The following is a 19,785-nucleotide window of genomic DNA, read 5'->3' as shown; positions in this document are numbered from 1 at the left end:
TCATGGGCCTCTTGGCTGCATCTCTGATCAGTCTTCTCCTTGTATGAGCTGAAAGTTTAGAGGGACGGCCAGGTCTTGGTAGATTTGCAGTGGTCTGATACTCCTTCCATTTCAATATTATCGCTTGCACAGTGCTCCTTGGGATGTTTAAAGCTTGAGAAATCTTTTTGTATCCAAATCCGGCTTTAAACTTCTTCACAACAGTATCTCGGACCTGCCTGGTGTGTTCCTTGTTCTTCATGATGTTCTCTGCGCTTTTAACGGACCTCTGAGACTATCACAGTGCAGGTGCATTTATACGGAGACTTGATTACACACAGGTGGATTGTATTTATCATCATTAGTCATTTAGGTCAACATTGGATCATTCAGAGATCCTCACTGAACTTCTGGAGAGAGTTTGCTGCACTGAAAGTAAAGGGGCTGAATAATTTTGCACACCCAATTTTTCAGTTTTTGATTTGTTAAAAAAGTTTGAAATATCCAATAAATGTCGTTCCACTTCATGATTGTGTCCCACTTGTTGTTGATTCTTCACAAAAAATATCTTTATGTTTGAAGCCTGAAATGTGGCAAAAGGTCGCAAAGTTCAAGGGGGCCGAATACTTTTGCATGGCACTGTAGTGCACTAATGTACTTTTGACCAAGACCAGAAGGGCTCTGGTTAAAAGTAGAGCACTATATAGGGCAGAGATGGGGCCACAAAAAAAATCTCAATTTATCATGGGGGGCTGCAGTGTTTCGCGGGTCTGCGTACCCACATCTATACCCACACATGCAGACAGAGCCGGCCCTAGCCTAAGTGACATTTGAAGTTTTAGAGTTCATTTCCTGCAGATGTACACATTGTTTCCATAGGGTGGAGAGAAATGTTTTTAGTTTTTTATATGATATCTGACTAAGAGTGACTAACAAAATAAATGTTGCCCCCCCAGTCAGTAATTCGACTATGATTATTACAAGTTTAGATAACTGGCCGCAAGACTAACTTACAATAAATAAAATATTTGCTCACATGGGCTAATTGAGTGACTGTCAGTGACTGACATCACAAGAGAAAAACTGCTGGTGCACAACCACATTTCAAAATTGCACCTTGTGTATTCTACTATTCTAACTTTCTATATATACAGTATTTGGTCTTTGGAAATCGTGGGGCCCGCGGGCCACCAGTTACCCATCCCTGATATAGGGAATATGGTACCATTTGAGCTGCAGCCCCAGTTTTACTATGGGATAAATCAAACCATTAACCCTTGCGATAGGAGGCAGCCATTTGAAATCGTATTTCACCTTGATCCCGTGACCAAGTGCTCCCTACCCACCCTGCTTTATAGCACCACCCATTAACCCACTGCCACGAGGAGCCTTAGTCCACTCACTACTCATTGAAATCAAAGCACATTTTCCCTTAGCGACACTCTCTCCTCCCCTATCTGACTGAATGATCCCTGTCGCCTGCTGCAGTACATGTGTAACACATAGTACCAGAGCCAGCCAAAAAAGGCCCATGGCATGTTCCCCACTGTGCTCTCTCAGTGTGTGTGTGTGTGTGTGTGTGCGTGTGCATGTGTGTGCTGAGGGGCGGGTAACGGTGAGAGGGTAGAGGGGGAGGAGGGGGACGTTTGCTCCTCTTCACTCCTCTCCAGACTGAGCGTTATCCATCATGTGGCAGTGAGGAGTTATCATTTAATAATTAATAAAGGGCAGTGGGCCGCCCTCCCCTCCAGGTCCAACCCTCCTCCCTCCCCACTCTCCTACCCCTCCGTTGCAGACACGGACACGGGGAGCCTGCCTGGAGGGCCTGGGTGGTTGATGGCAGCGGTTATTTAAAGAAATGGCGTCATCCTTCCTAGTTTGTCAGGGACGGACACTGCTGAGTGTCACGGCCCAGTGATTTAGCCTCGCCTACACCGGCCCCATTAACCCCATTGCTGTTGCCACGTGAATTATGCCTGGTTGTACCCCGGCAATGCACCGCCGTTTAGTTTTGATTTAAGGAATATGGGGGAAGGGAATGAGAGGTCTTCATAGAGGAGGAGGAGAGAGGGGGGAGGGGGAGAGAGAGAAAGAAAGAGGAAGTGTCTTGTGCCGAATGTCCTTGCTCCTGGCGGCCAGTCCAAGTTCTGTGCAATCACTGCTGGACTTAGTGGGAGAAATGATTTCCGTTAGAAGATGAATCTTCGTTCAGACCATGTTGGAGCTTTAATCTTTTTGCGTCCGTGAAAAAAAAAAAACGACGTCAGGTAATTAGCAAACTCGTCAGTTAGCTTTTCATAATTTAAATAATGCCTCTCACTGTATAGCTGAAATGTACTTCCAAGATGGATGGTGATCTCTACCTCTGTGTAAACCCCATTCTGCTCTGCCACAATGGGCCTATAACCTGTGGAACCCCATACAAAGCACAGATTCTGGATTTGAAGGCTATGAGGACATCAGACCCATCCATATATCATTAAAGAACAGCAGGGAAGTCCCCCCCTTTTTCTTCCATCCCTCTCTCTATATCTCTGTTATTTTTCTCCCTCTCTTTTCCTTTCTCTTTCTCTCCCTCTCTCCATCCCCCTCTCTCTCCTTCTCCCTCTCTCTCCCCCAACCTCCCTCTCCTGCTCTCTGTCCCTCTTTTTCCCTCCCTCCGTCTCTCTCTCCACACTCCGCTGTCCCATTCTTCCTGCTCTGACACCGTTGCCGGGCGAGGCAGCAGCGCTGCATCGGCACACAGATCATTGGAAGTGACATGGCGAATTTGTGGCAATTTGTAGTAAATCTCCCTTTAATGATAGCGTTTCATTTTGCACAAAATGAGACTTGAGTGCATGTAAAATGGAGGAGGCTGTTTAAGATGTAGCATTAGGCAGATGATGGGGGCTGTCAGGAGCCGTGAGGGGCCCTGAGTGGATGTGTGTGAGATTGGGACTAGCTGCCAGAGCTGCTGGTCCCTAGTGGCCTTGGCCGATGGGGCCGCCTCTCCTCGCCTCTCCTCTGCCTCCACTCCTCATGTATGGAAATGGAAATCTATCATGCCCTTTACACATCAGCCTGCTCACAGGGGCAGAGCAATCTACATATCCCTCCACACCACCACCCCTCCCCTCCACATAATCCATTTGCCTCCATCGGAGCGAGCCAGAGCTAGGTGGCAAACGACACGAAAAGCAATCTTTATCTCGAGCTTACAACCCCTTCCCCCCTGACTGGGACTTATTCAATTTTCATCCTCTCTCCTCTCCTTCCTTCTCTCCTCCTTTCTCTCTCTCAATTTCAATTTCAATTCAATTTAAGGGTTTTATTGGCATGGGAAACATATGCTAACATTTTCAAAGCAAGCGAAGTAGATAATAAACAAAAGTGAAATAAACAATAAAAATTAACAGTAAACATTACACTCACAAACATTCCAAAAGAATAAAGACATTTCAACTGTCACTTTCCTTCTCTCGACATTTGGTTTCAGTGGGAGGTGTTTTGGATGGGTCTGGGAGAGAGGAGGAGGAGCAGAGGGGGTGTAGTGGTTATTCTAAAGGCATCCTATCAGGCCCCTTTAGCCAAAGGACCAACAGTCTAGGAGATGAAAGCTTAGCATTCTGCCAGAGCTGTCAAAGAGTCATGGGCCGAAACATTAAGCATATTCACTTCACATTAACAACTGATTCTACTGCTTTTATGGAGAATTATATAGCCTTGACTGGGAAAAGCACTTCTATTTTCTGGTAAATCCGCTCACCTGTTCACATTCTCATTAACAAAACACATTTGAACTCCATCTTGTTTCGGCAACCTCTCTTTCCCCCCTTTTCTCTCCATCTCTTGTCAATTTTCTCTCTTTGCTTTGTTGCTCATTTCAAAACTATTTCATTGGTTTGACATGACAGGCTGGAAGCTTTTTGCCCAAGCGTTCAAATCAAAATTCATTGAAACGGCCACGTGTGAAGCTGCAAGAAGCCGCACCTGCACTCCTTCCCTATCCCGCTATCTCTGTCTTCTTTCATCTCTCCTCTCTCCCTTTCTCCCTCTCCTCACTGTCACCTTACTGTCACTGTGACAACAGCACCTCAATGTTTAATCTCCTTGTTGTCGCTCCCTATATATACAGTAGTGCCAGCCACCTTAAACAACAAGTCAGCTTTTCTTATTGTTTCTATGGCATTTTGAGGAAATAAAGAGAAAGAATGAAACACTGGACAATCAGGAGATAGCGAGCATTACACACTGCCAGAGTATGTAGGTAATATTTATTATCTTTGTTTGCTCTTCTCTATTCAAGTTCCTCCTCACACTTTCCCAGGCCGCTCTCTTTCCGAGTGTGCAATAGATACAAATACAACTTTTCATTTTGGCTCTACCAACTCTTTAATCAAGTAAGACATGGTGGACGTCCTCTCAACCCTCAGCCACTAACACTGAGAATGAACCCTGGCTGTGACTTCCCTTTGACCTGTAAGTGCCCTACACCCACTCCACCCCACTCCCTCTCCACTCCCTCTCCACTCCACCCCACTCCCTCTCCACTCCCTTGGTGTGTCTCTAGCAGTGTGGCCGGGGTCTCTCATCCAGATTGATAGTGCAGTACATTAGTTACAGTGCTCTAAAAGCAGCAGGCCCTCCTGTACCGTCTGCTGGACCAGAGTGGAGGGATGACATGAGTGTGACACAGCCAGCACAGACACAGATAGAGACACAGCCCAGTTAATGTTGCCTCCCTCCCTGTTACCCTGCCTGCCTGCCTGGATGGGGGATTTATGATGGCGGGGAGTGTGTTTATTATCTCACAAACAGTACAGAGCCCGTGTGGAGATTTATCCCCTTTCAAGGCCCAGCCCTGATTTGGGTTGGCAGATCAATCACCAGTGCCTCCACAGCGGGGCCAGGGGCGGGGACAAGGCTTATTACCTATGGAAGGAGGCAGGGCGAGTGGTTGAATCTGCCTTCACCTGCCATTCATTACACCAATACAACTATCTCTGGTTGCCTAGCTGACCTGAACCTCAACCAATAGCCACACTCGGATGTTACAACATCAGGAAGATATGTATTTCTTCTTCTGGAGATTTAATTGCAAATCAACTCATCTTTACTTCCTGCTTACCTTGGTTGATATCCTTGGCTTCCTTCTTGAAACACCTTATCTGTGGCCTCCTGTGTGAGGCCACGCCACCACCCCTCCCCTCTCCAGCTGTCCACTCCGGGGACACGCTCGCCTGCCAAATCACGTTGTTGGATTAGGACTGGGGCAAATTGAATTTCAGTGCCTTGTCAAAGCCGCTCTGCATCTGGGGCTGCGCGTAGGACACAAAGCGAACATGACAAGGGTGACTTTTTTTGTCACTTAGACCCGGCACATCATTTGTGAGGCTCATAAAAATGTATCTGCGTCTCGGTGAAAGGAGGAGATAGGGAGGAGGAGTGAAAGAAGGAAAGACTGAAAGGAGGGAGACAAGCTAGACAGGGAAAGTGACCGAACAGAACATATGCAGGAAACAAATAGAAAAATGGAAAGAAAGAAGGACTGCCAAGAAGAGAGCTCCAGCCAGTCTATGTATGCAGAGGGAGGAGGATAGGGAAGGAGGGATATTCATGTCTCAGGGAGAGATCTGATTTGATGTGTCTCTCCCTATTGTCGGCTGATGCTTTTTTAATATTTCCGGCCTTCTAATCAGTCATCTTCAATCCACAATGTCGATGAGGCTGTGATTTGATGTAGCCCCCCGTTGGTCAGACACCCCACCTCCCTTCCTTTCTCTCTCTTTTATATCCATCCCTCTCTCCTCTCCTCTCCTCCGCCTCTTTAATACAATGTTTACAAGCCAGCGCATTGTCCTCAACATATTTCAAAGTCCTAAGTGCACGGGGCGTTTCACTGACAAATCAAATAACAGCAGCATCATTTATTCCCTGCTCCTGCCACTGGCTCAGTGACGGCAGTGAGATAGAAGGAGAGGAGGACAGGAGGAGAGGGGTGGATGGGAGCATCCAAGAGAATGATTACTTCAATAAAAACATTATATCCCAAATCTGCTTAGCAGGCCTACTTTGAGCTGTAATTGTTTCAAACACAGCATGGCCCAAGGGTGGGCAGATTGAGTGGCACAGAGGGAGCTGGGAGGAGGGGGAGAAAGGGTGGGCGGGTTTGAATCCTGCAGACGATTAAAAGTGTGATTTGTGTTTCTTGGTGACTGAGTGACCGTTTGAGCTGTCCCCTGGGTATTGCATTTTGTCTGAGTGAGTGAGGGGAGAAACAGTGCTGTCTCTCTCTCTGTGTGACTTTAAACAGAGTTGAGTGTTAAAAGAGGTGTGTCATCAGAGGACAGCGGTGTCACCTGAAAGGATAGAGAGAAGAATATTACTTATATTAGGACAGACACAGAAAACACACATGCAAAAGGAGAGGGCTTCCTAGAAAGCTACATAACCTCAACAAAACGAAACATTTCTATGTTGTGCAACTCCCATTTGATGGAAACATCCAAACCTACCCATACTGTAAAAATACAGATCCAATAACCTGTTTTAATTGGTCTCTCCCCTTTCTCCTACAGTAAGAACCCATCACACGGACACAAGGACAGCAGTGTGGCTCCAGGAACTCCTAAGGTAAGAGGACTTCGGAGACTTTCATGATAAACCAGGAGATCCTCTCCCAGACTCCATAGCTCCAATAAGACCATTATCGTCCACTGACCAGCTCCCAGTCCAGGCTCTCCCTCACAACTATTGAGGCCTTATTAGGCTAATGTACTTCAGAAAATCAGCAGAGCTCATCAAGGTCCTCTGGAAGGAAGGGTATTAAGCTACTACTGTCTGTACCGGGAGTCTAACCCAGTGGACATGCTCCAGCAGGCAGGGGAGAGGGGAAAGGAAGAAGCGGCCATAGATGCACTTCCTATGGTTTCATGACTGTCTGAGTCCTCATTAAAGAACAGGTCCAAGAGACCCTGGACAGCAGTTTCTGTGTGCCCCCAATAAGAACCAAAGGATATGGGGACAAAGGACTGTACAATCAATAACTTAAAAAGGGACTCTAACTGGGTCTAACTCCTCGGTACAATGCAGTGTTTCAAAGTGTTCACTTTGAGACTCCTTCCGAGCCACATTGCATTCCTGTATTCTGTTGAAATAGGGTATGTCTCTCTTATGTCATGTTAATAAGAGGTTTCATTAATATTCTCCCAATGCTGCCACATTTAGCTGTGACAGCAAGGGGCATGTGGATCAGTGGATGTGTTGAGTGAAGGGAGAGCGAGAAAGTGAGAGAGTGAGAAAGTGAGAGAGAGAGAGTGAGAGAGCGAGAGAGAGAGTGAATGAGATTAGTTTTTCTGTAGTCTGGAGCAGGGCCAAGCAGAGCCAGCCACAGTTGGCACAGAGGGAGAGATTGATTGTCTCTCTGCCATTAAAGGTACGATTTGCTGATGGCATGTGTCCCTGTGGAGGGTAAAGATGCTATGAAGGATGTCTGTCTGTAATGATCACTGTACCTGTCTGGTAAAAGGGGACCTTTAATATCATCAATATCTCCAAAGACACACGCTTTAATGTGCTCAACAGTTTTTCCTCTACTCTTCATTCAACTGCCATTTCGGAGGACATTTACTGGGTTGAGATGAAATGGATGAACTTCATAAAAATATATAATGGAGATTTTTATTTGATGTATTAGGATCCCCATTAGCCGACGCCAATGGCGACAGCTAGTCTTACCTGGGTCCAACCGACACATAACGAAAAAGACAATACAGACTTTACAATTTGCATACATTTATAAACATGAACATGTAGTGTGTGTGTGTGTGTGTGTGTGTGTGTGTGTGTGTGTGTGTGTGTGTGTGTGTGTGTGTGTGTGTGTGTGTCTATCAGTTATCACGTCAGGACATACACACAACAAGTAGGTCACATGGGAGAGGCGTTGGGCCGTGAGATGTTGCTTTATATGTTTTTTGAAACCAGGTTTGCTGTTAACTTGCACTATGTAAAATGGGAGTTCCATGCACTCATGGCTCTGTATAATACTATACGTTTCCTTGATTTTGTTCTGGACCTGTGGACTGTGAAAAGACCCCTGGTTGCATGTCTGGTGGGGTACGTGTGTGTGTCAGTGCTGTGTGTAAGCTGACTTTCAAACAATTTGGAATTTCCAATACATTGTTTCTTATAAAAACAAGTCAGTCTTTCCTCAACTGTCAGCAAAGAGAGACTGGCATGCATAGTATTAATATTAAACCTCTGATGACAATGAATAGCAAGACATACCACTCTTTTCTGGGCAGCTGCAGCTTAACTAGGTCTTTCTTTGCAGAACTTGACCATATGACTGGACAATAATCAAGCTAAGATAAAAATAGAGCCTGCAGGACTTTTGGGGTGTGGTGTGAAAAAGGCAGATCATCTCTTTATTACGGACAGACCTCTTCCCATTTTTTTACAACCATTGAATCTATATGTTTCGACCATGACAGTTTGCAATCTAAGGTAACACCAAGTAATTTAGTCTCCTCAACTTGATCAACAACCAACCACACCATTCATTACTAGGTTCAGCTGAGGTCTAGAACTTAGGGAATGATTTGTATCAAATACAGTGCTCTTAGTTTTAGAGATGTTCAGGACCAGTTTATTACTGGCCACCCATTCCAAAACAGACTGCAACTCTTTGTAAGGGTTCCAGTGACTTCATTAGATGTGGTTGCTGATGTCTATATGGTTTAATCATCAACATACATGTACACACATGCTTTGTTTAATGCCAGTGGCAGGTCATTGAGAGTAGAAGGCATAGAGAGCTTCCCTGTGGTACACCCCACTTTACATGTTTGACATTAGAGAAGCTTCCATTAAAGAAAACCCTCTGAGTTCTGTTAGATATAGTATATATCTCTGAATCCACAATATGGCAGAGGTAAAAAAAAACATAACACATACATTTTCTCAACAACAGGTTATGGTCAATAATATCAAAGGATGCACTGAAATCTAAAAGTACAGCTCCAACAGTCTTCTTACTTTCAATTTCTTTCAACCAATTATCATTCATTTGTGTCAGTGGAATATTTTGAGTACCCTTCTCTATAAGCATGCTGAACGTTTGTTGTTCATTTGTTTACAGAGAAATAGCATTGTATTTGATCAAACACAATTTTTTGCAACAGTTTGCTGGTAGCAAGATGATAGGTCTGCTGTTAGAACCAGTAAAGGCCACTTTACCACTCTCCAGGCCTGAGGACAAAGACTTTCCTCTAGGCTCAGATATAAGATATGACAGATAGGAGTGGCTATAGAGTCAGCTACCATCCTCAGGAGCTTTCCATCGAAGTTGTCAATGCCAGGAGGTTTTTCATTATTGATTGATAACAATAATCTTTCCACTTCCCCTAAACTAACTTTACAAAATTCAAACTTGCAATGCTTTTCTTTCATTATTCATTTTTTTATGCATGAGTACGATAGCTCACTGTTTGTTGTTGGCATTTCCTGCCTTAGTTTGGCCACTTTGCCAATGAAGGAATCATTAAAATAATTGCCAACATCAAATTGTTTTGTGATGAGTAAGTCATCTGATTCAATGAAAGATGGAGTTGAATTTGTCTTTGTGCCCATAATTTAATTTAAAGTACTCCAATGTTTTTTTTCCCATCAATCTTTATATCATTGATCTTGGCTTCATAATACAGTTTCTTCTTATTTTTGTTGAGTTCAGACACATTATTTCTCCATTTGCAGTAAGTCAGCCAGTCAGATGTGCAGCCAGACTTATTTGCCACTCATTTTGCCCCATCTCTTTCAACCATACAGTTTTTCAATTCCTCATCAATCCATGGAGCCTTAACAGTTCTAACAGTCAGTTTCTTAACAGGTGCATGTTTATCAATAATTGGAAGAAGCAATTTCATAACTTGATAAAGTGCAGCGCCTGGATGCTCCTTATTAATCACATCAGACCAACAAATATTTTTAACATCACCCACATAAGAGTCACAGTAAAATCTTTTGTATGATTTCTTATACACTATTTTAGGCCCAGCTGTTGGAAAGTTGGCTCTCCTGGAAATAGCAACTATATTGTGATCACTGCATCCAATAGGTACGGATACAGCTTTAGAACAAAGTTCTACAATATTAGTACAAATGTGATCAATACATCATGTGGATGATCTTGTTCCTGTAGTGTTTGTAAACACCCTGGTAGGTTGATTAATAACCTGAACCAGATTACAGGCACTGGTTACAATGAGGAAGCGTCCTCTTGAGAGGACAGCTTGATGAAAACCAGTCAATATTCAGGTCCCCAAGAAAGTAGACCTCTCTATTTACATACACGATCAAGCATTTCAAACATATTATTTAGATACTGACTGTTAGCACTTGGTGGCCTATAGCAACACCCCATAGGAAAAGCCTTTAGATGTATCAGGTGAAACTGCAACCACAACACTTCAATAACACTTGACATAAGATCTTCTCTAAGAGATTGGAGACAGATGTGGTACTGTAGTAACAGCACACATTACACATTTTTATGTAAGCCTGCAGGCTCACTGCTCCTCACTACTACTTTCTGGTAGGGCCTGATTCAGAGTCAGAGACAGAGGCTACGGGAGAGTCAGAGACAGGGGCTAGGGGAGAGTCAGACACGGGCTGGGGGAACAGGAGTCATCGTGGTTAGGTGAGGAGAGTGGGAGTAAGGGAACAGGTAACGAACAGGGACCGGGGTGAAGGGAACAGAACAGGCCATCTGAGCGAGGCGTGACTGAGCATTCCCCAGTAGGTGCTTAGTATTCCGCCACACCATGTGAAAAATGAAGAGGCTGGTTGAGGATCACAGGGGCTGTTGCTTCATGTGAACACTCTGCCTTCCAGACCTTCCAGACGAGCCTAGTGGTTCTAAAGGGGATTAACCTTTCCCGCTTCACACATGCCTCCCGCCCCCTCTCAACCACGCTATCGCCATAGCAACTCCATGCCAACCCCATGCCTCTTAATTCTCGGGGCCAGGGGGCAACTGGACGGCGAGTCGAGATGAAGCGTGCGGCACATGCTAACTAACATGGCACCTTCTGTATCTAACACTGACATTAATCTGTATATTAGTCAACACACTATTACACTTAAGTAGAATCACAAGTAGTAGTTGATGTCAGGGGCTTGTGCTAATTGACACATTTGCAACTAGTCCAGTTGAAACAAATTAATAAAAGACAACACACAAATATTTCCCAAGCTCAACGCCTCTGAAGCTACACAAATAAAAAGCAGTTACCCGACCTTGCAGTCCTGAAGGATAAAAAGCCATGCACAATGCTTAATTTACTCTCCCGGCACTAGGGGTCTGCCGTTTCTCACATATTAATATTAGATTATAGTTGTCGGCCACTTAAGCCCCTGCTCTCTCCTCTCTCCTTGATTAATAGGAACACATTGTAAATACAAATATTTCATAGCAGCCTCGTAAAGAGCTGGATCTCTGTCAACTCTTCCCCGTAAAGTCAGCACTATTTCCTCTCCCACACCCTTTTCCTCTTGTTCATTTGAGAAATGAACTCAATTAAGTTTGTCAGTGGGTCAGGACTGTAATGTCGGAGGCTCGTCTGAGTCTTTCAGAGAAGGTTTATAGATGACTGTAATGTTGGTGAGTGTCCTCCTCTCCTCCACTGCAGCATGCCCCTCTTCTCTTCCTCTCACAACAACTGTCTTGCTCTTTCTCCTCAGTCCATGCTGTTGTCGGTGCACATCAAACGCGAGGGAGAGTCACCGGTGGTCTCCCCTCTTTCCTCTGAAGACGCCCACCACTCCGACAGATACCAGGTGAGCTGGGCTAGGTTCCAAATGGCACCCTATGCCCTATTTAGTGCACTACTTTTGACCAGAGCCCTGGTTAAAAGTAGTACTCTGTGTAGGGAATAGGTTGCCATTTGGGACCCTGCCAGGATGCTGCTCTTTGCCTACATATTTAGCATCATAATCCCATCATCATATCCTGTCATATGACAGGAAAAATCTATAAAACCCACTATGAAACCTACTCCTGGAAAAATAACAGGACAGGCAATGTAAGGACAATGTGCAAAAAAGTCCCCTGCTCTCTGTTAGAGGTTAAACATTAGGCAAACTCACAGGTGTCACCATGGCGATGGTGAAAGACGACAAGGTAATAATTTGTTGTTTTAGTGTTGAACACACAACATTGACTCAGCCAATCATCTCGCTATCATGGAGTGGATCAGGAGTCAATAGAGGTCCTAGTCTCCATCAGGAATCAGCCAAGCCGCCTACCTCTATCCTACCTGGTTGTGCCCCCCAAATGGCATCGGAGCCCATCTATCCTCAGACTATCTCTGGTAAAGATTTGCCCAGCCTGTAATGTGTTTCCCTGTTCAGATAGGTAATCATCCATAGTTTACCTCAAGCTATGCTCTAAGTCCGGATGGTATCTCTTCTGGTCTACAGCATCCTTGACATGTTTTCCACCTCATTCTGCTGGAGGCCTCACAACTGCAGTTTGCACCCCAAATGACACCCTACTCCCTACACCGTGCCTTACTTTTGATCAGACCCCAATGGGCTCTAGTCAAAAGTAGTGCACTAAAGTATATAGGGAATAGGGTGCTATTTAGGTCGCATACGTACAGAAGATTAGTTGGGATCTAACTTACTCATACAGCACAGTGTTTTAATCAAAGCTATAATGTAGCTTATATACCATACTTTTTTTCTCTCAAAATGTAGTATTTCAAACTCATATGGCAATGATCTATTATTTAGGTTAAGTGGTTTTCTCCCTTATACCATAAAGTCATATCCATACATTGACAGGCCTATTAAAGGGGCAGTGGTTAAAGTATATATTTTCATTAGTAAAGCTGCTGCTGAAATCATTTCATACAAATGATTAAGTAAATGGAGACCCCAACCTCCCTTGAAATTGTAGATTTTTGTTATTTTTCCTCATCATGTAATTGTGTAAGCCATTTAGATAGCTTGCGTCTCAAAAGGCACCCTATTCCCTGAATAGTGCTTTATATTTGAGCAGAGCACTATGAGCCCTGGTCGAAAGTAGTGCACTAAATAGGGATTAGGGTGCCATTTGGGAAGTATACACAGTGGATCAACATATCATGGTGCAGGTTGGATATGAGCATGACTTAAGTGTCAGTGTAAGAGGCCTGTCTGGGTATATGATGGACGATGCACTCGGCAGGAGTTTGAATTTGTGACCACACTCTGTGCCCGTGTGTCAATGAGTGAACATCCATCCATTGCCCTGACTGGCCCTGCTAGTGTCAGCACATAGCCTACACACTCTGGAAGAGAGGGGAGAAGAAAGATAGGTGGTCCCACTTAACCCATATCTTAGTGGTATTCACAATCACTGATCATGCCTGTCAGTTTCAAACAAGTTTAGATGGGGATAATTCATAGCTAATTTCTTATGTCACTTTGATATGAGATTGTACAAAATTATGAAACACTTATTTTCCGAAAATGAAATAAAACGTTTGTACTATTTGTATTGACTGCAAAAAAAATACGTTTAGATATGATGCATACAACTTGTTTACCCCACAAATTACTTGACAAACTTGAAATGTCATATTAAGTCAACTTCCATTGAAGCCAGCCTCTGTATTACGTATTGCTGCTATCTAGTGGCCAACGGTGGTAGGAGACCAGGCGTCCTCTGAACTTTCACTCCTGTGTTGGTCACATGACACACGCCAAGCCAACATGGCGACGGCAATGAACAGAGCAGCTTTGTAGGCGGCACATTCAATCCTTTGGCATCCGTATAAAATTATTGACACAAAATTGTATTAATGGTGCGGTCTAGTACCAGGAGACCTATATGATATACGTGAACAAGTGAGTTTTGTCGGCTTGAAAAGGCTTTGACCAAAACTTACCGACCCTGTTATGGAAGACACGATACAGCCTAAAAGAGAAGTAGGTTTTTGTTTACTATCAAGATGTAACTTGCAGGGCACACTGTAGAATCCAAAGCAATCCGCCCATGCACTGCTACTAATGTATCCATTAACATTATACATGCAAAGGTCCATATCTAATGCATATTTTGTGTGATTCCTTTCTTCCTACCTGCAGACATTTTTACGAGTGCGAGCTAATAGGCAAACGCGATTGAATGGTATGTAAACATTTAATTTTTCCTTTGAAAGTTCAATACTTTTCATAAGCATCTTACACTTTTACATTTTTCTTAAAGGTAATTTATTTATTTCTAACTGCATTTCTGGTAGAACATCCTGTAGAATTACAGCATATATATATATATATATATATATATTAATGAAGGTATCATGATCTCATCTGCAACTTCACAAAGCCTACTTGTATGGAATGACATGATTAGAGCCTATTTTTTTTAATTGAACCTTTATTTAACTAAGCAAGTCAGTTAAAGAACAAATTCTTATTCACAATGAAGGCCTACCAAAAGGCAAAAGGCCTCCTGCGGGGACAGGGGATTAAAAATATAGGTCAAAACACACATGAAGAGACAACACAGCACTACATAAAGAGAGACCTAAGACAACAACAGCATGGCAGCAACACAACATGGTGGCAGCTTCATTATCTTGGTGAAAATGTTATAATAATGTTCTGAAATAATGCCACTATTGGCTTGTGACACGATTCAATCATTTATATTTAGGATATTTCCTAAAATACCCTATATTACCCTATCAAATAATATTCTATTCATATTTATTAAGTAGCCTATGATTATGTTCTAAAACAGTTTTATTTCATACTTTTTCAATACATTACTGAAAATATCACCTGCACTACAGTTGGAATTGTCAATACAAGTTGAAGCAGCAACTGGCGATGCGAAAGTGCATCTTCAGTATGGTGACCAGATTTAGTAAATTAAACATTTTATTTAGTTATGTAGCTGCGTGCGAAAATTTGTATTTTGTACGGAACTACCAATTTTCTCTCTAGCACTTTCAAATACTTATAAATAAACACAGAACTGTATTAACCCGCCTCAGTTTTTGTAATCCTAGCCTATCTAGTCATTTTAGAAAGTCACCCACGGTCGGTAGCATATGCTGTTGGATGCCCTTTATGGCCATGGTTGTTCATGCGGTGGTTACAGTGTATTACCGATCAAACAATATAATGAGGTCTGAGGCAAAGCCATGGGAGCAAACAAGTTTGGTACAGGGACAGACAACATTTTTTACATGCAAATCTGATTGGATACAGTGTTTTGATTATTGAAATATCAGCCTCAATTTAGCTTCCAGAGTTGCTTTATTCTTTCTGAGGACTAATCGGGGACATTTCCAGGGACAGGCTGTCGCTGGAAATCGGGGACGTCTGGTCACCCTAATATTCAGAGTGGGAATACAGAGTCATGGGTCTGAATGGACCAACTGACAGAGAGAGTCGGAGTCTGTGGGACCTTGACCAGGCACATTGGCCATGAGTGAGGTGTCAATCTGTCCTGTTTGGTTGGATTGTGATGGGTGTGACCCTGCATCTATATCACACATTATGGCTAAGTATAGCCAGAGGACCATGTTGAACACAGCCCTTGCTGACAGCCCCTTCACACTGTGGACCAGCTTCAGGCTGTAGCCTACATTACAGCTACAGAGCCTGCCCCTTGTTGACCCACTGAGTGTGATAGCAGGGCTGGCTGGTGGGAGGGTCGGGAGCCCTGGCTGCCCCTGTGTGTCTCCCTCCCTGCTTTTCCCTTGACCTAGCGCCTACACGAGCAGAGGATCTATTAACCCTTGACCTTCTTGATATGTTAACAGTCGATGACCTCTGCTGGTGCAGGCGCTACGCCAAGGAAAGTGTCAAAAGTGCTCCCCTTGGACTGCACAACGGAGCCCCCCTTGCCCCCTGCTGCATTCGCCACGGTAAGAGCCTGCCCCCCGTCCCCTCCTCAAACACCCCAGCTAGCTTATTGCAGGCCCAGGCTCCCTCCATGCCTCCGTTGACATTTAGCGTACGCTCGCCTCGGTAGCAGCCTCAGTGCTGAAAGGAAACGGTGCCGACTTTGTTTAAACTCAAGCCTCCATTAATGTCTATTACCTCTCATGTGGAACCTGAATGATTCTTGGGGGGGGGGGGGGGGGGGGGGGGGGGGGGGGGCTTGTGCCGTGCCTAATTAATCGTCCCTTTCTCTCAGCGTTTAATGACGCCCTCCTCGATTACCATCAGCCGTTCCCTGGCCTGGGAGAGAGAATATGAGGAGTTGTCCCAATCTCCCTGGAGTTATGGCGCGTTGTCCCTCCTCCTCTCGCCGTCCCTCTTCAGGTCCCCCTTGGCCCCTTTCGCAATCACAGCCACCTAAAGATTAATGTCCCCGCACGCCATTTGCAGTTAAGAAAAGCCGACAAAGACTTACAGCGCAATGGCTGCTGTTCTGCTGTGTTAAATTTCTAATTATGTTGGGGGGGGGGGTCGTGACTAGAGAGAGATAGACGTGGAAGGATTGTTCATTTCAGTCACGTGACCTAGACCTACAGTAGACCATCTTTACCTGTCATCCTGGAGAAAGAGGGGGAACCTTCTAGGTTTAGGCATCTTCCTAAAACACTGTTTGGACCTATAAAGTGAATAGATTGCCCTCTCTTTTTGTCCTGTCAATGTGTGAGAACATGTAGGGGTAATAGACCATAGTTGTGGCACCGTGAATGGTTCTCCTGAAACAGTGTTCCCATGAAGAGTAGATTGCCCCCTCTCTTTGTCCTGTAAATGTGTTATAGGCCTAACATTAGCAGGTAGACTCATGACATTAGAGTATTTGTGGCACTGAGGATGGTTGTCATGACGGCCTCCCCGCCCGCTTTTGTAATTCCTGATCTTCTGGTACCAGACTAAACGCTGTGGCGTGGTCTAGGAGACCTGAGGCGCAACGATTCCCCTCCACTCCGCTGACCCACGTTATTCCCAGCAAGGCAGCAAGCTTTTCTGACATGTTGTGAACGCCAACAGCGTTCACTGCTGATCTTCTGCCAAGCAGAGGAGAGCGCCACGTCGTGCACAGCTGGAGGACAGAGGAGGTAGAAAACTACCATGAATTTAGGCTACCATGAATTTACAGTGTGTTTTTGGTCCATGTTGCCATATTAAAAGGTTGCCTCTGTCACACTTTCTGCTGGGCTGTATTGCCTGCTATGAGCCTGGTTATCCACACAGGTTTAATATGATCAAACAACTCATTATATTAGATTCTAATCAAGAACATTCCGTTCATTCTGTTTTCATTGAATTGCGTCCTTTTTTGGTGCATTTCAACCAATCATGTCATTGTAGCGGCATGGCTGTCTGCCGAAGTCGATGGACTTTTTTTTCACCTACCGATGTGATATTTCAGGGCAGAACTTAAAACAGAGAAATACAAAAACAAGTCTCAGATTTCCCTGTATTTCCCCATGTTTCTAAACACCTCTTTCTCTGTTTCTTTGTGTTTCAGCCCGGATTGGGAAGATGAAGCGCCGGAAGCCAGAGGATGGGCAGGTATGTCCACTGTGCAGCGCGCCGCTGGCAGGGACAGAGGAGGAGATGAGTAGGCATGTGGAACAATGTCTGTTCAAGGTAGCCTCACGTCCATACCCGTTCCCCCATAGCCTCAGTCCTCTAGTCAACCAGTCACCTCTCTCTAGTCACTGGTCACCACCACGCTATCTAGTATCTATCAACTCTGCTCTCTTTCTTTCCCCTAGACTTGACACAACATAGACATGACAAAGACTCATAGACACATTGTCTGACAGCCTCTTCTTTTAGTTGTTCACCAAACACTGAACCTGGACTTCTCCAGTCTTAAAGAAAGAGCTTTCCTCTGCTTTCTGCTGGTAATAACATCTTAGTCATATCTTAGTAGCAGTTAGATGCTCAACTGAAGCGTCCAGGGGAAAGAATCATTAGTGTAGGCAAATACCTCTCTCCTGTCGAATGGTCCGCCCACCTCTCTCCCCCGTAGGAAAGTCTTCTTCCTCCTCTGAATCTCTGGTTCCTAAATATAATAGATGGCAAGTGAGGTATCCTGACCAACTCAAAGGTTCATGCTCACTCACACTGTAACACATGTCATTAGCTCCCAGAACATAATGTATTTATTTATAGAAGTCATGCTTTCTATAAAGTTGGTCATGATTCTGCCCTCGGTCCCTTACTTTAGTGATGGTTTTTCCAAATTTCACAGATCCATTTGTTGTAGTTCTATCACCTATTGTACCTCATAGCTAGTTTTGTATTAATAACAAATATATTAAAGTATTGATACGCATTTTGGTGATATAGTATAATTGGAATTCAAAGAATTCAGATCGTTTTTGGTTGATCCTTTTGATTATGCGAATAGTTCCAAATTCTGACATAGGAGAACATGTATTTTTCTACTCCAAGCCCTACCCTGTGTCTGGTTCAGTGTTGACAGTGTCTTTGTTCTCTCAGAGGGAGGGTGCGTTTGCTGAGGATGACTCTGCAGACATGGACGGAGAGAACGGGACCCGCTTCGAGGAGTACGAGTGGTGCGGCCAGAAGAGGGTCAGAGCTACCACCCTGCTGGAAGGAGGCTTCAGAGGTACACAACAGTGACACTATACACCTATGGGCCCTGGTTAAAAGTAGTGCACTATAAAGGGAATAGGGTGCCATTTGGATCGCAAACCTATTTTTCACACAAAAAAAATAAATTAGGCTACTTTGGTTCAAAACATTTATGTAACATTTGAGAATCAACTAAATGTTTAGGGTGACAAAGTATGAGTCTGGAAACCCAGTGCACCAAATGGCTTCCACCACAGCACTCACTCTAAACGCTAGTCCCTGCTAGTCCCAAGCCTCCTCAGTAACAACAACAGAGTGAGGCAGTGTATCATTGCCTTTTAAAAGGACGTGACTGGGTGCAGAGGCTAACATGCCTACCATGCCCACAATTACAGGGTGGACAGCTCTAGGTTTACGTGCCAAATTACACCCTATTCCCTATTTAGTGCATTACCTTTGACCAGGGCCCATAGTGCACTAAATAGGGAGTAGGGTGCCATTTGGGATGTGCCTCTGGCTCCAGCTACAGTGTGAGGGCATGTAGCCCCGGTCCAGGCAGGGGTCAGCCCAGTCCGGCCCTGGCCCCAGCCCCTTTAGGAGAGAAAGGAAAACACATTTAGCTGTGCAATTGACCTGTCTGAACCGGTGAGGAGTGGTGTGTGTGGAAAGGGACCAGTGACCCTTTGGGTTCCCCTCAGCTCAGCGATGCAATTATAGCCATGGACACAAAGCTGCCCACTAGGGAACACAGACTGATCTCTCATATTCTCTCCATTTATTTATTTATCTTGCTCTTTCCTTCTCTATTGCTCTCACTTTCTTTCTCACATTCTCTCCATCTGTCTCCCTCTGAAACATATCTTAGCCCACATCATCAATAGGAAGGGCTAGAATTCAATACATAGTCCATTATCAGTAGTCGCTGACAACGAGACGGCATTGGGCTGTTGATTACATTGCCCATTAAATTGTATATATTTTAATTTCTCCCTCTCCAATAGTGACTTTTAAATGTAGGTTATCAAGCAACCAGATATATCTAGTTTAGTGATTTAGAAGCTGTAATAATCAAATCAAATCAAATTTTATTTGTCACATACACATGGTTAGCAGATGTTAATGCGAGTGTAGCGAAATGCTTGTGCTTCTAGTTCCGACAATGCTGTAATAACAAGTGATCTAACTAACAATTCCAAAACTACTGTCTTGTACACAGTGTAAGGGGATAAAGAATATGTACATAAGGATATATGAATGAGT

General features: G+C 44.2%; 1 protein-coding gene across 10 annotated transcripts in view; it reads left to right on the top strand.

The window, feature by feature from the left end:
• Nucleotides 1-19,785, top strand: part of LOC139386586 (E3 ubiquitin-protein ligase RNF220-like) — a 164,650-nt gene that overhangs the window by 114,942 nt on the left and 29,923 nt on the right. For 2 of the 10 annotated variants that reach the window (XM_071132261.1, XM_071132256.1), the window contains exons 1-5: nt 13,695-13,932; nt 14,092-14,134; nt 15,780-15,884; nt 17,447-17,568; nt 18,430-18,559. In XM_071132261.1, the coding sequence (XP_070988362.1) occupies nt 13,903-13,932; nt 14,092-14,134; nt 15,780-15,884; nt 17,447-17,568; nt 18,430-18,559 (430 nt within the window). In that variant the 5' untranslated portion in view covers nt 13,695-13,902. Of the gene's footprint in view, nt 1-6,539; nt 6,595-11,700; nt 11,797-13,660; nt 13,933-14,091; nt 14,135-15,779; nt 15,885-17,446; nt 17,569-18,429; nt 18,560-19,785 lie in introns of those variants that run through there. The other 8 variants (XM_071132254.1, XM_071132255.1, XM_071132262.1 and 5 more) reach the window with 8 other exon arrangements.

The sequence above is a fragment of the Oncorhynchus clarkii genome, chromosome 28, assembly GCF_045791955.1.
Source record: "Oncorhynchus clarkii lewisi isolate Uvic-CL-2024 chromosome 28, UVic_Ocla_1.0, whole genome shotgun sequence".
Taxonomy (NCBI): Eukaryota; Metazoa; Chordata; class Actinopteri; order Salmoniformes; family Salmonidae; genus Oncorhynchus; species Oncorhynchus clarkii.
Note: the sequence above shows the minus strand (reverse complement) of the source record. Positions and strands in the feature narration are given on the sequence as shown.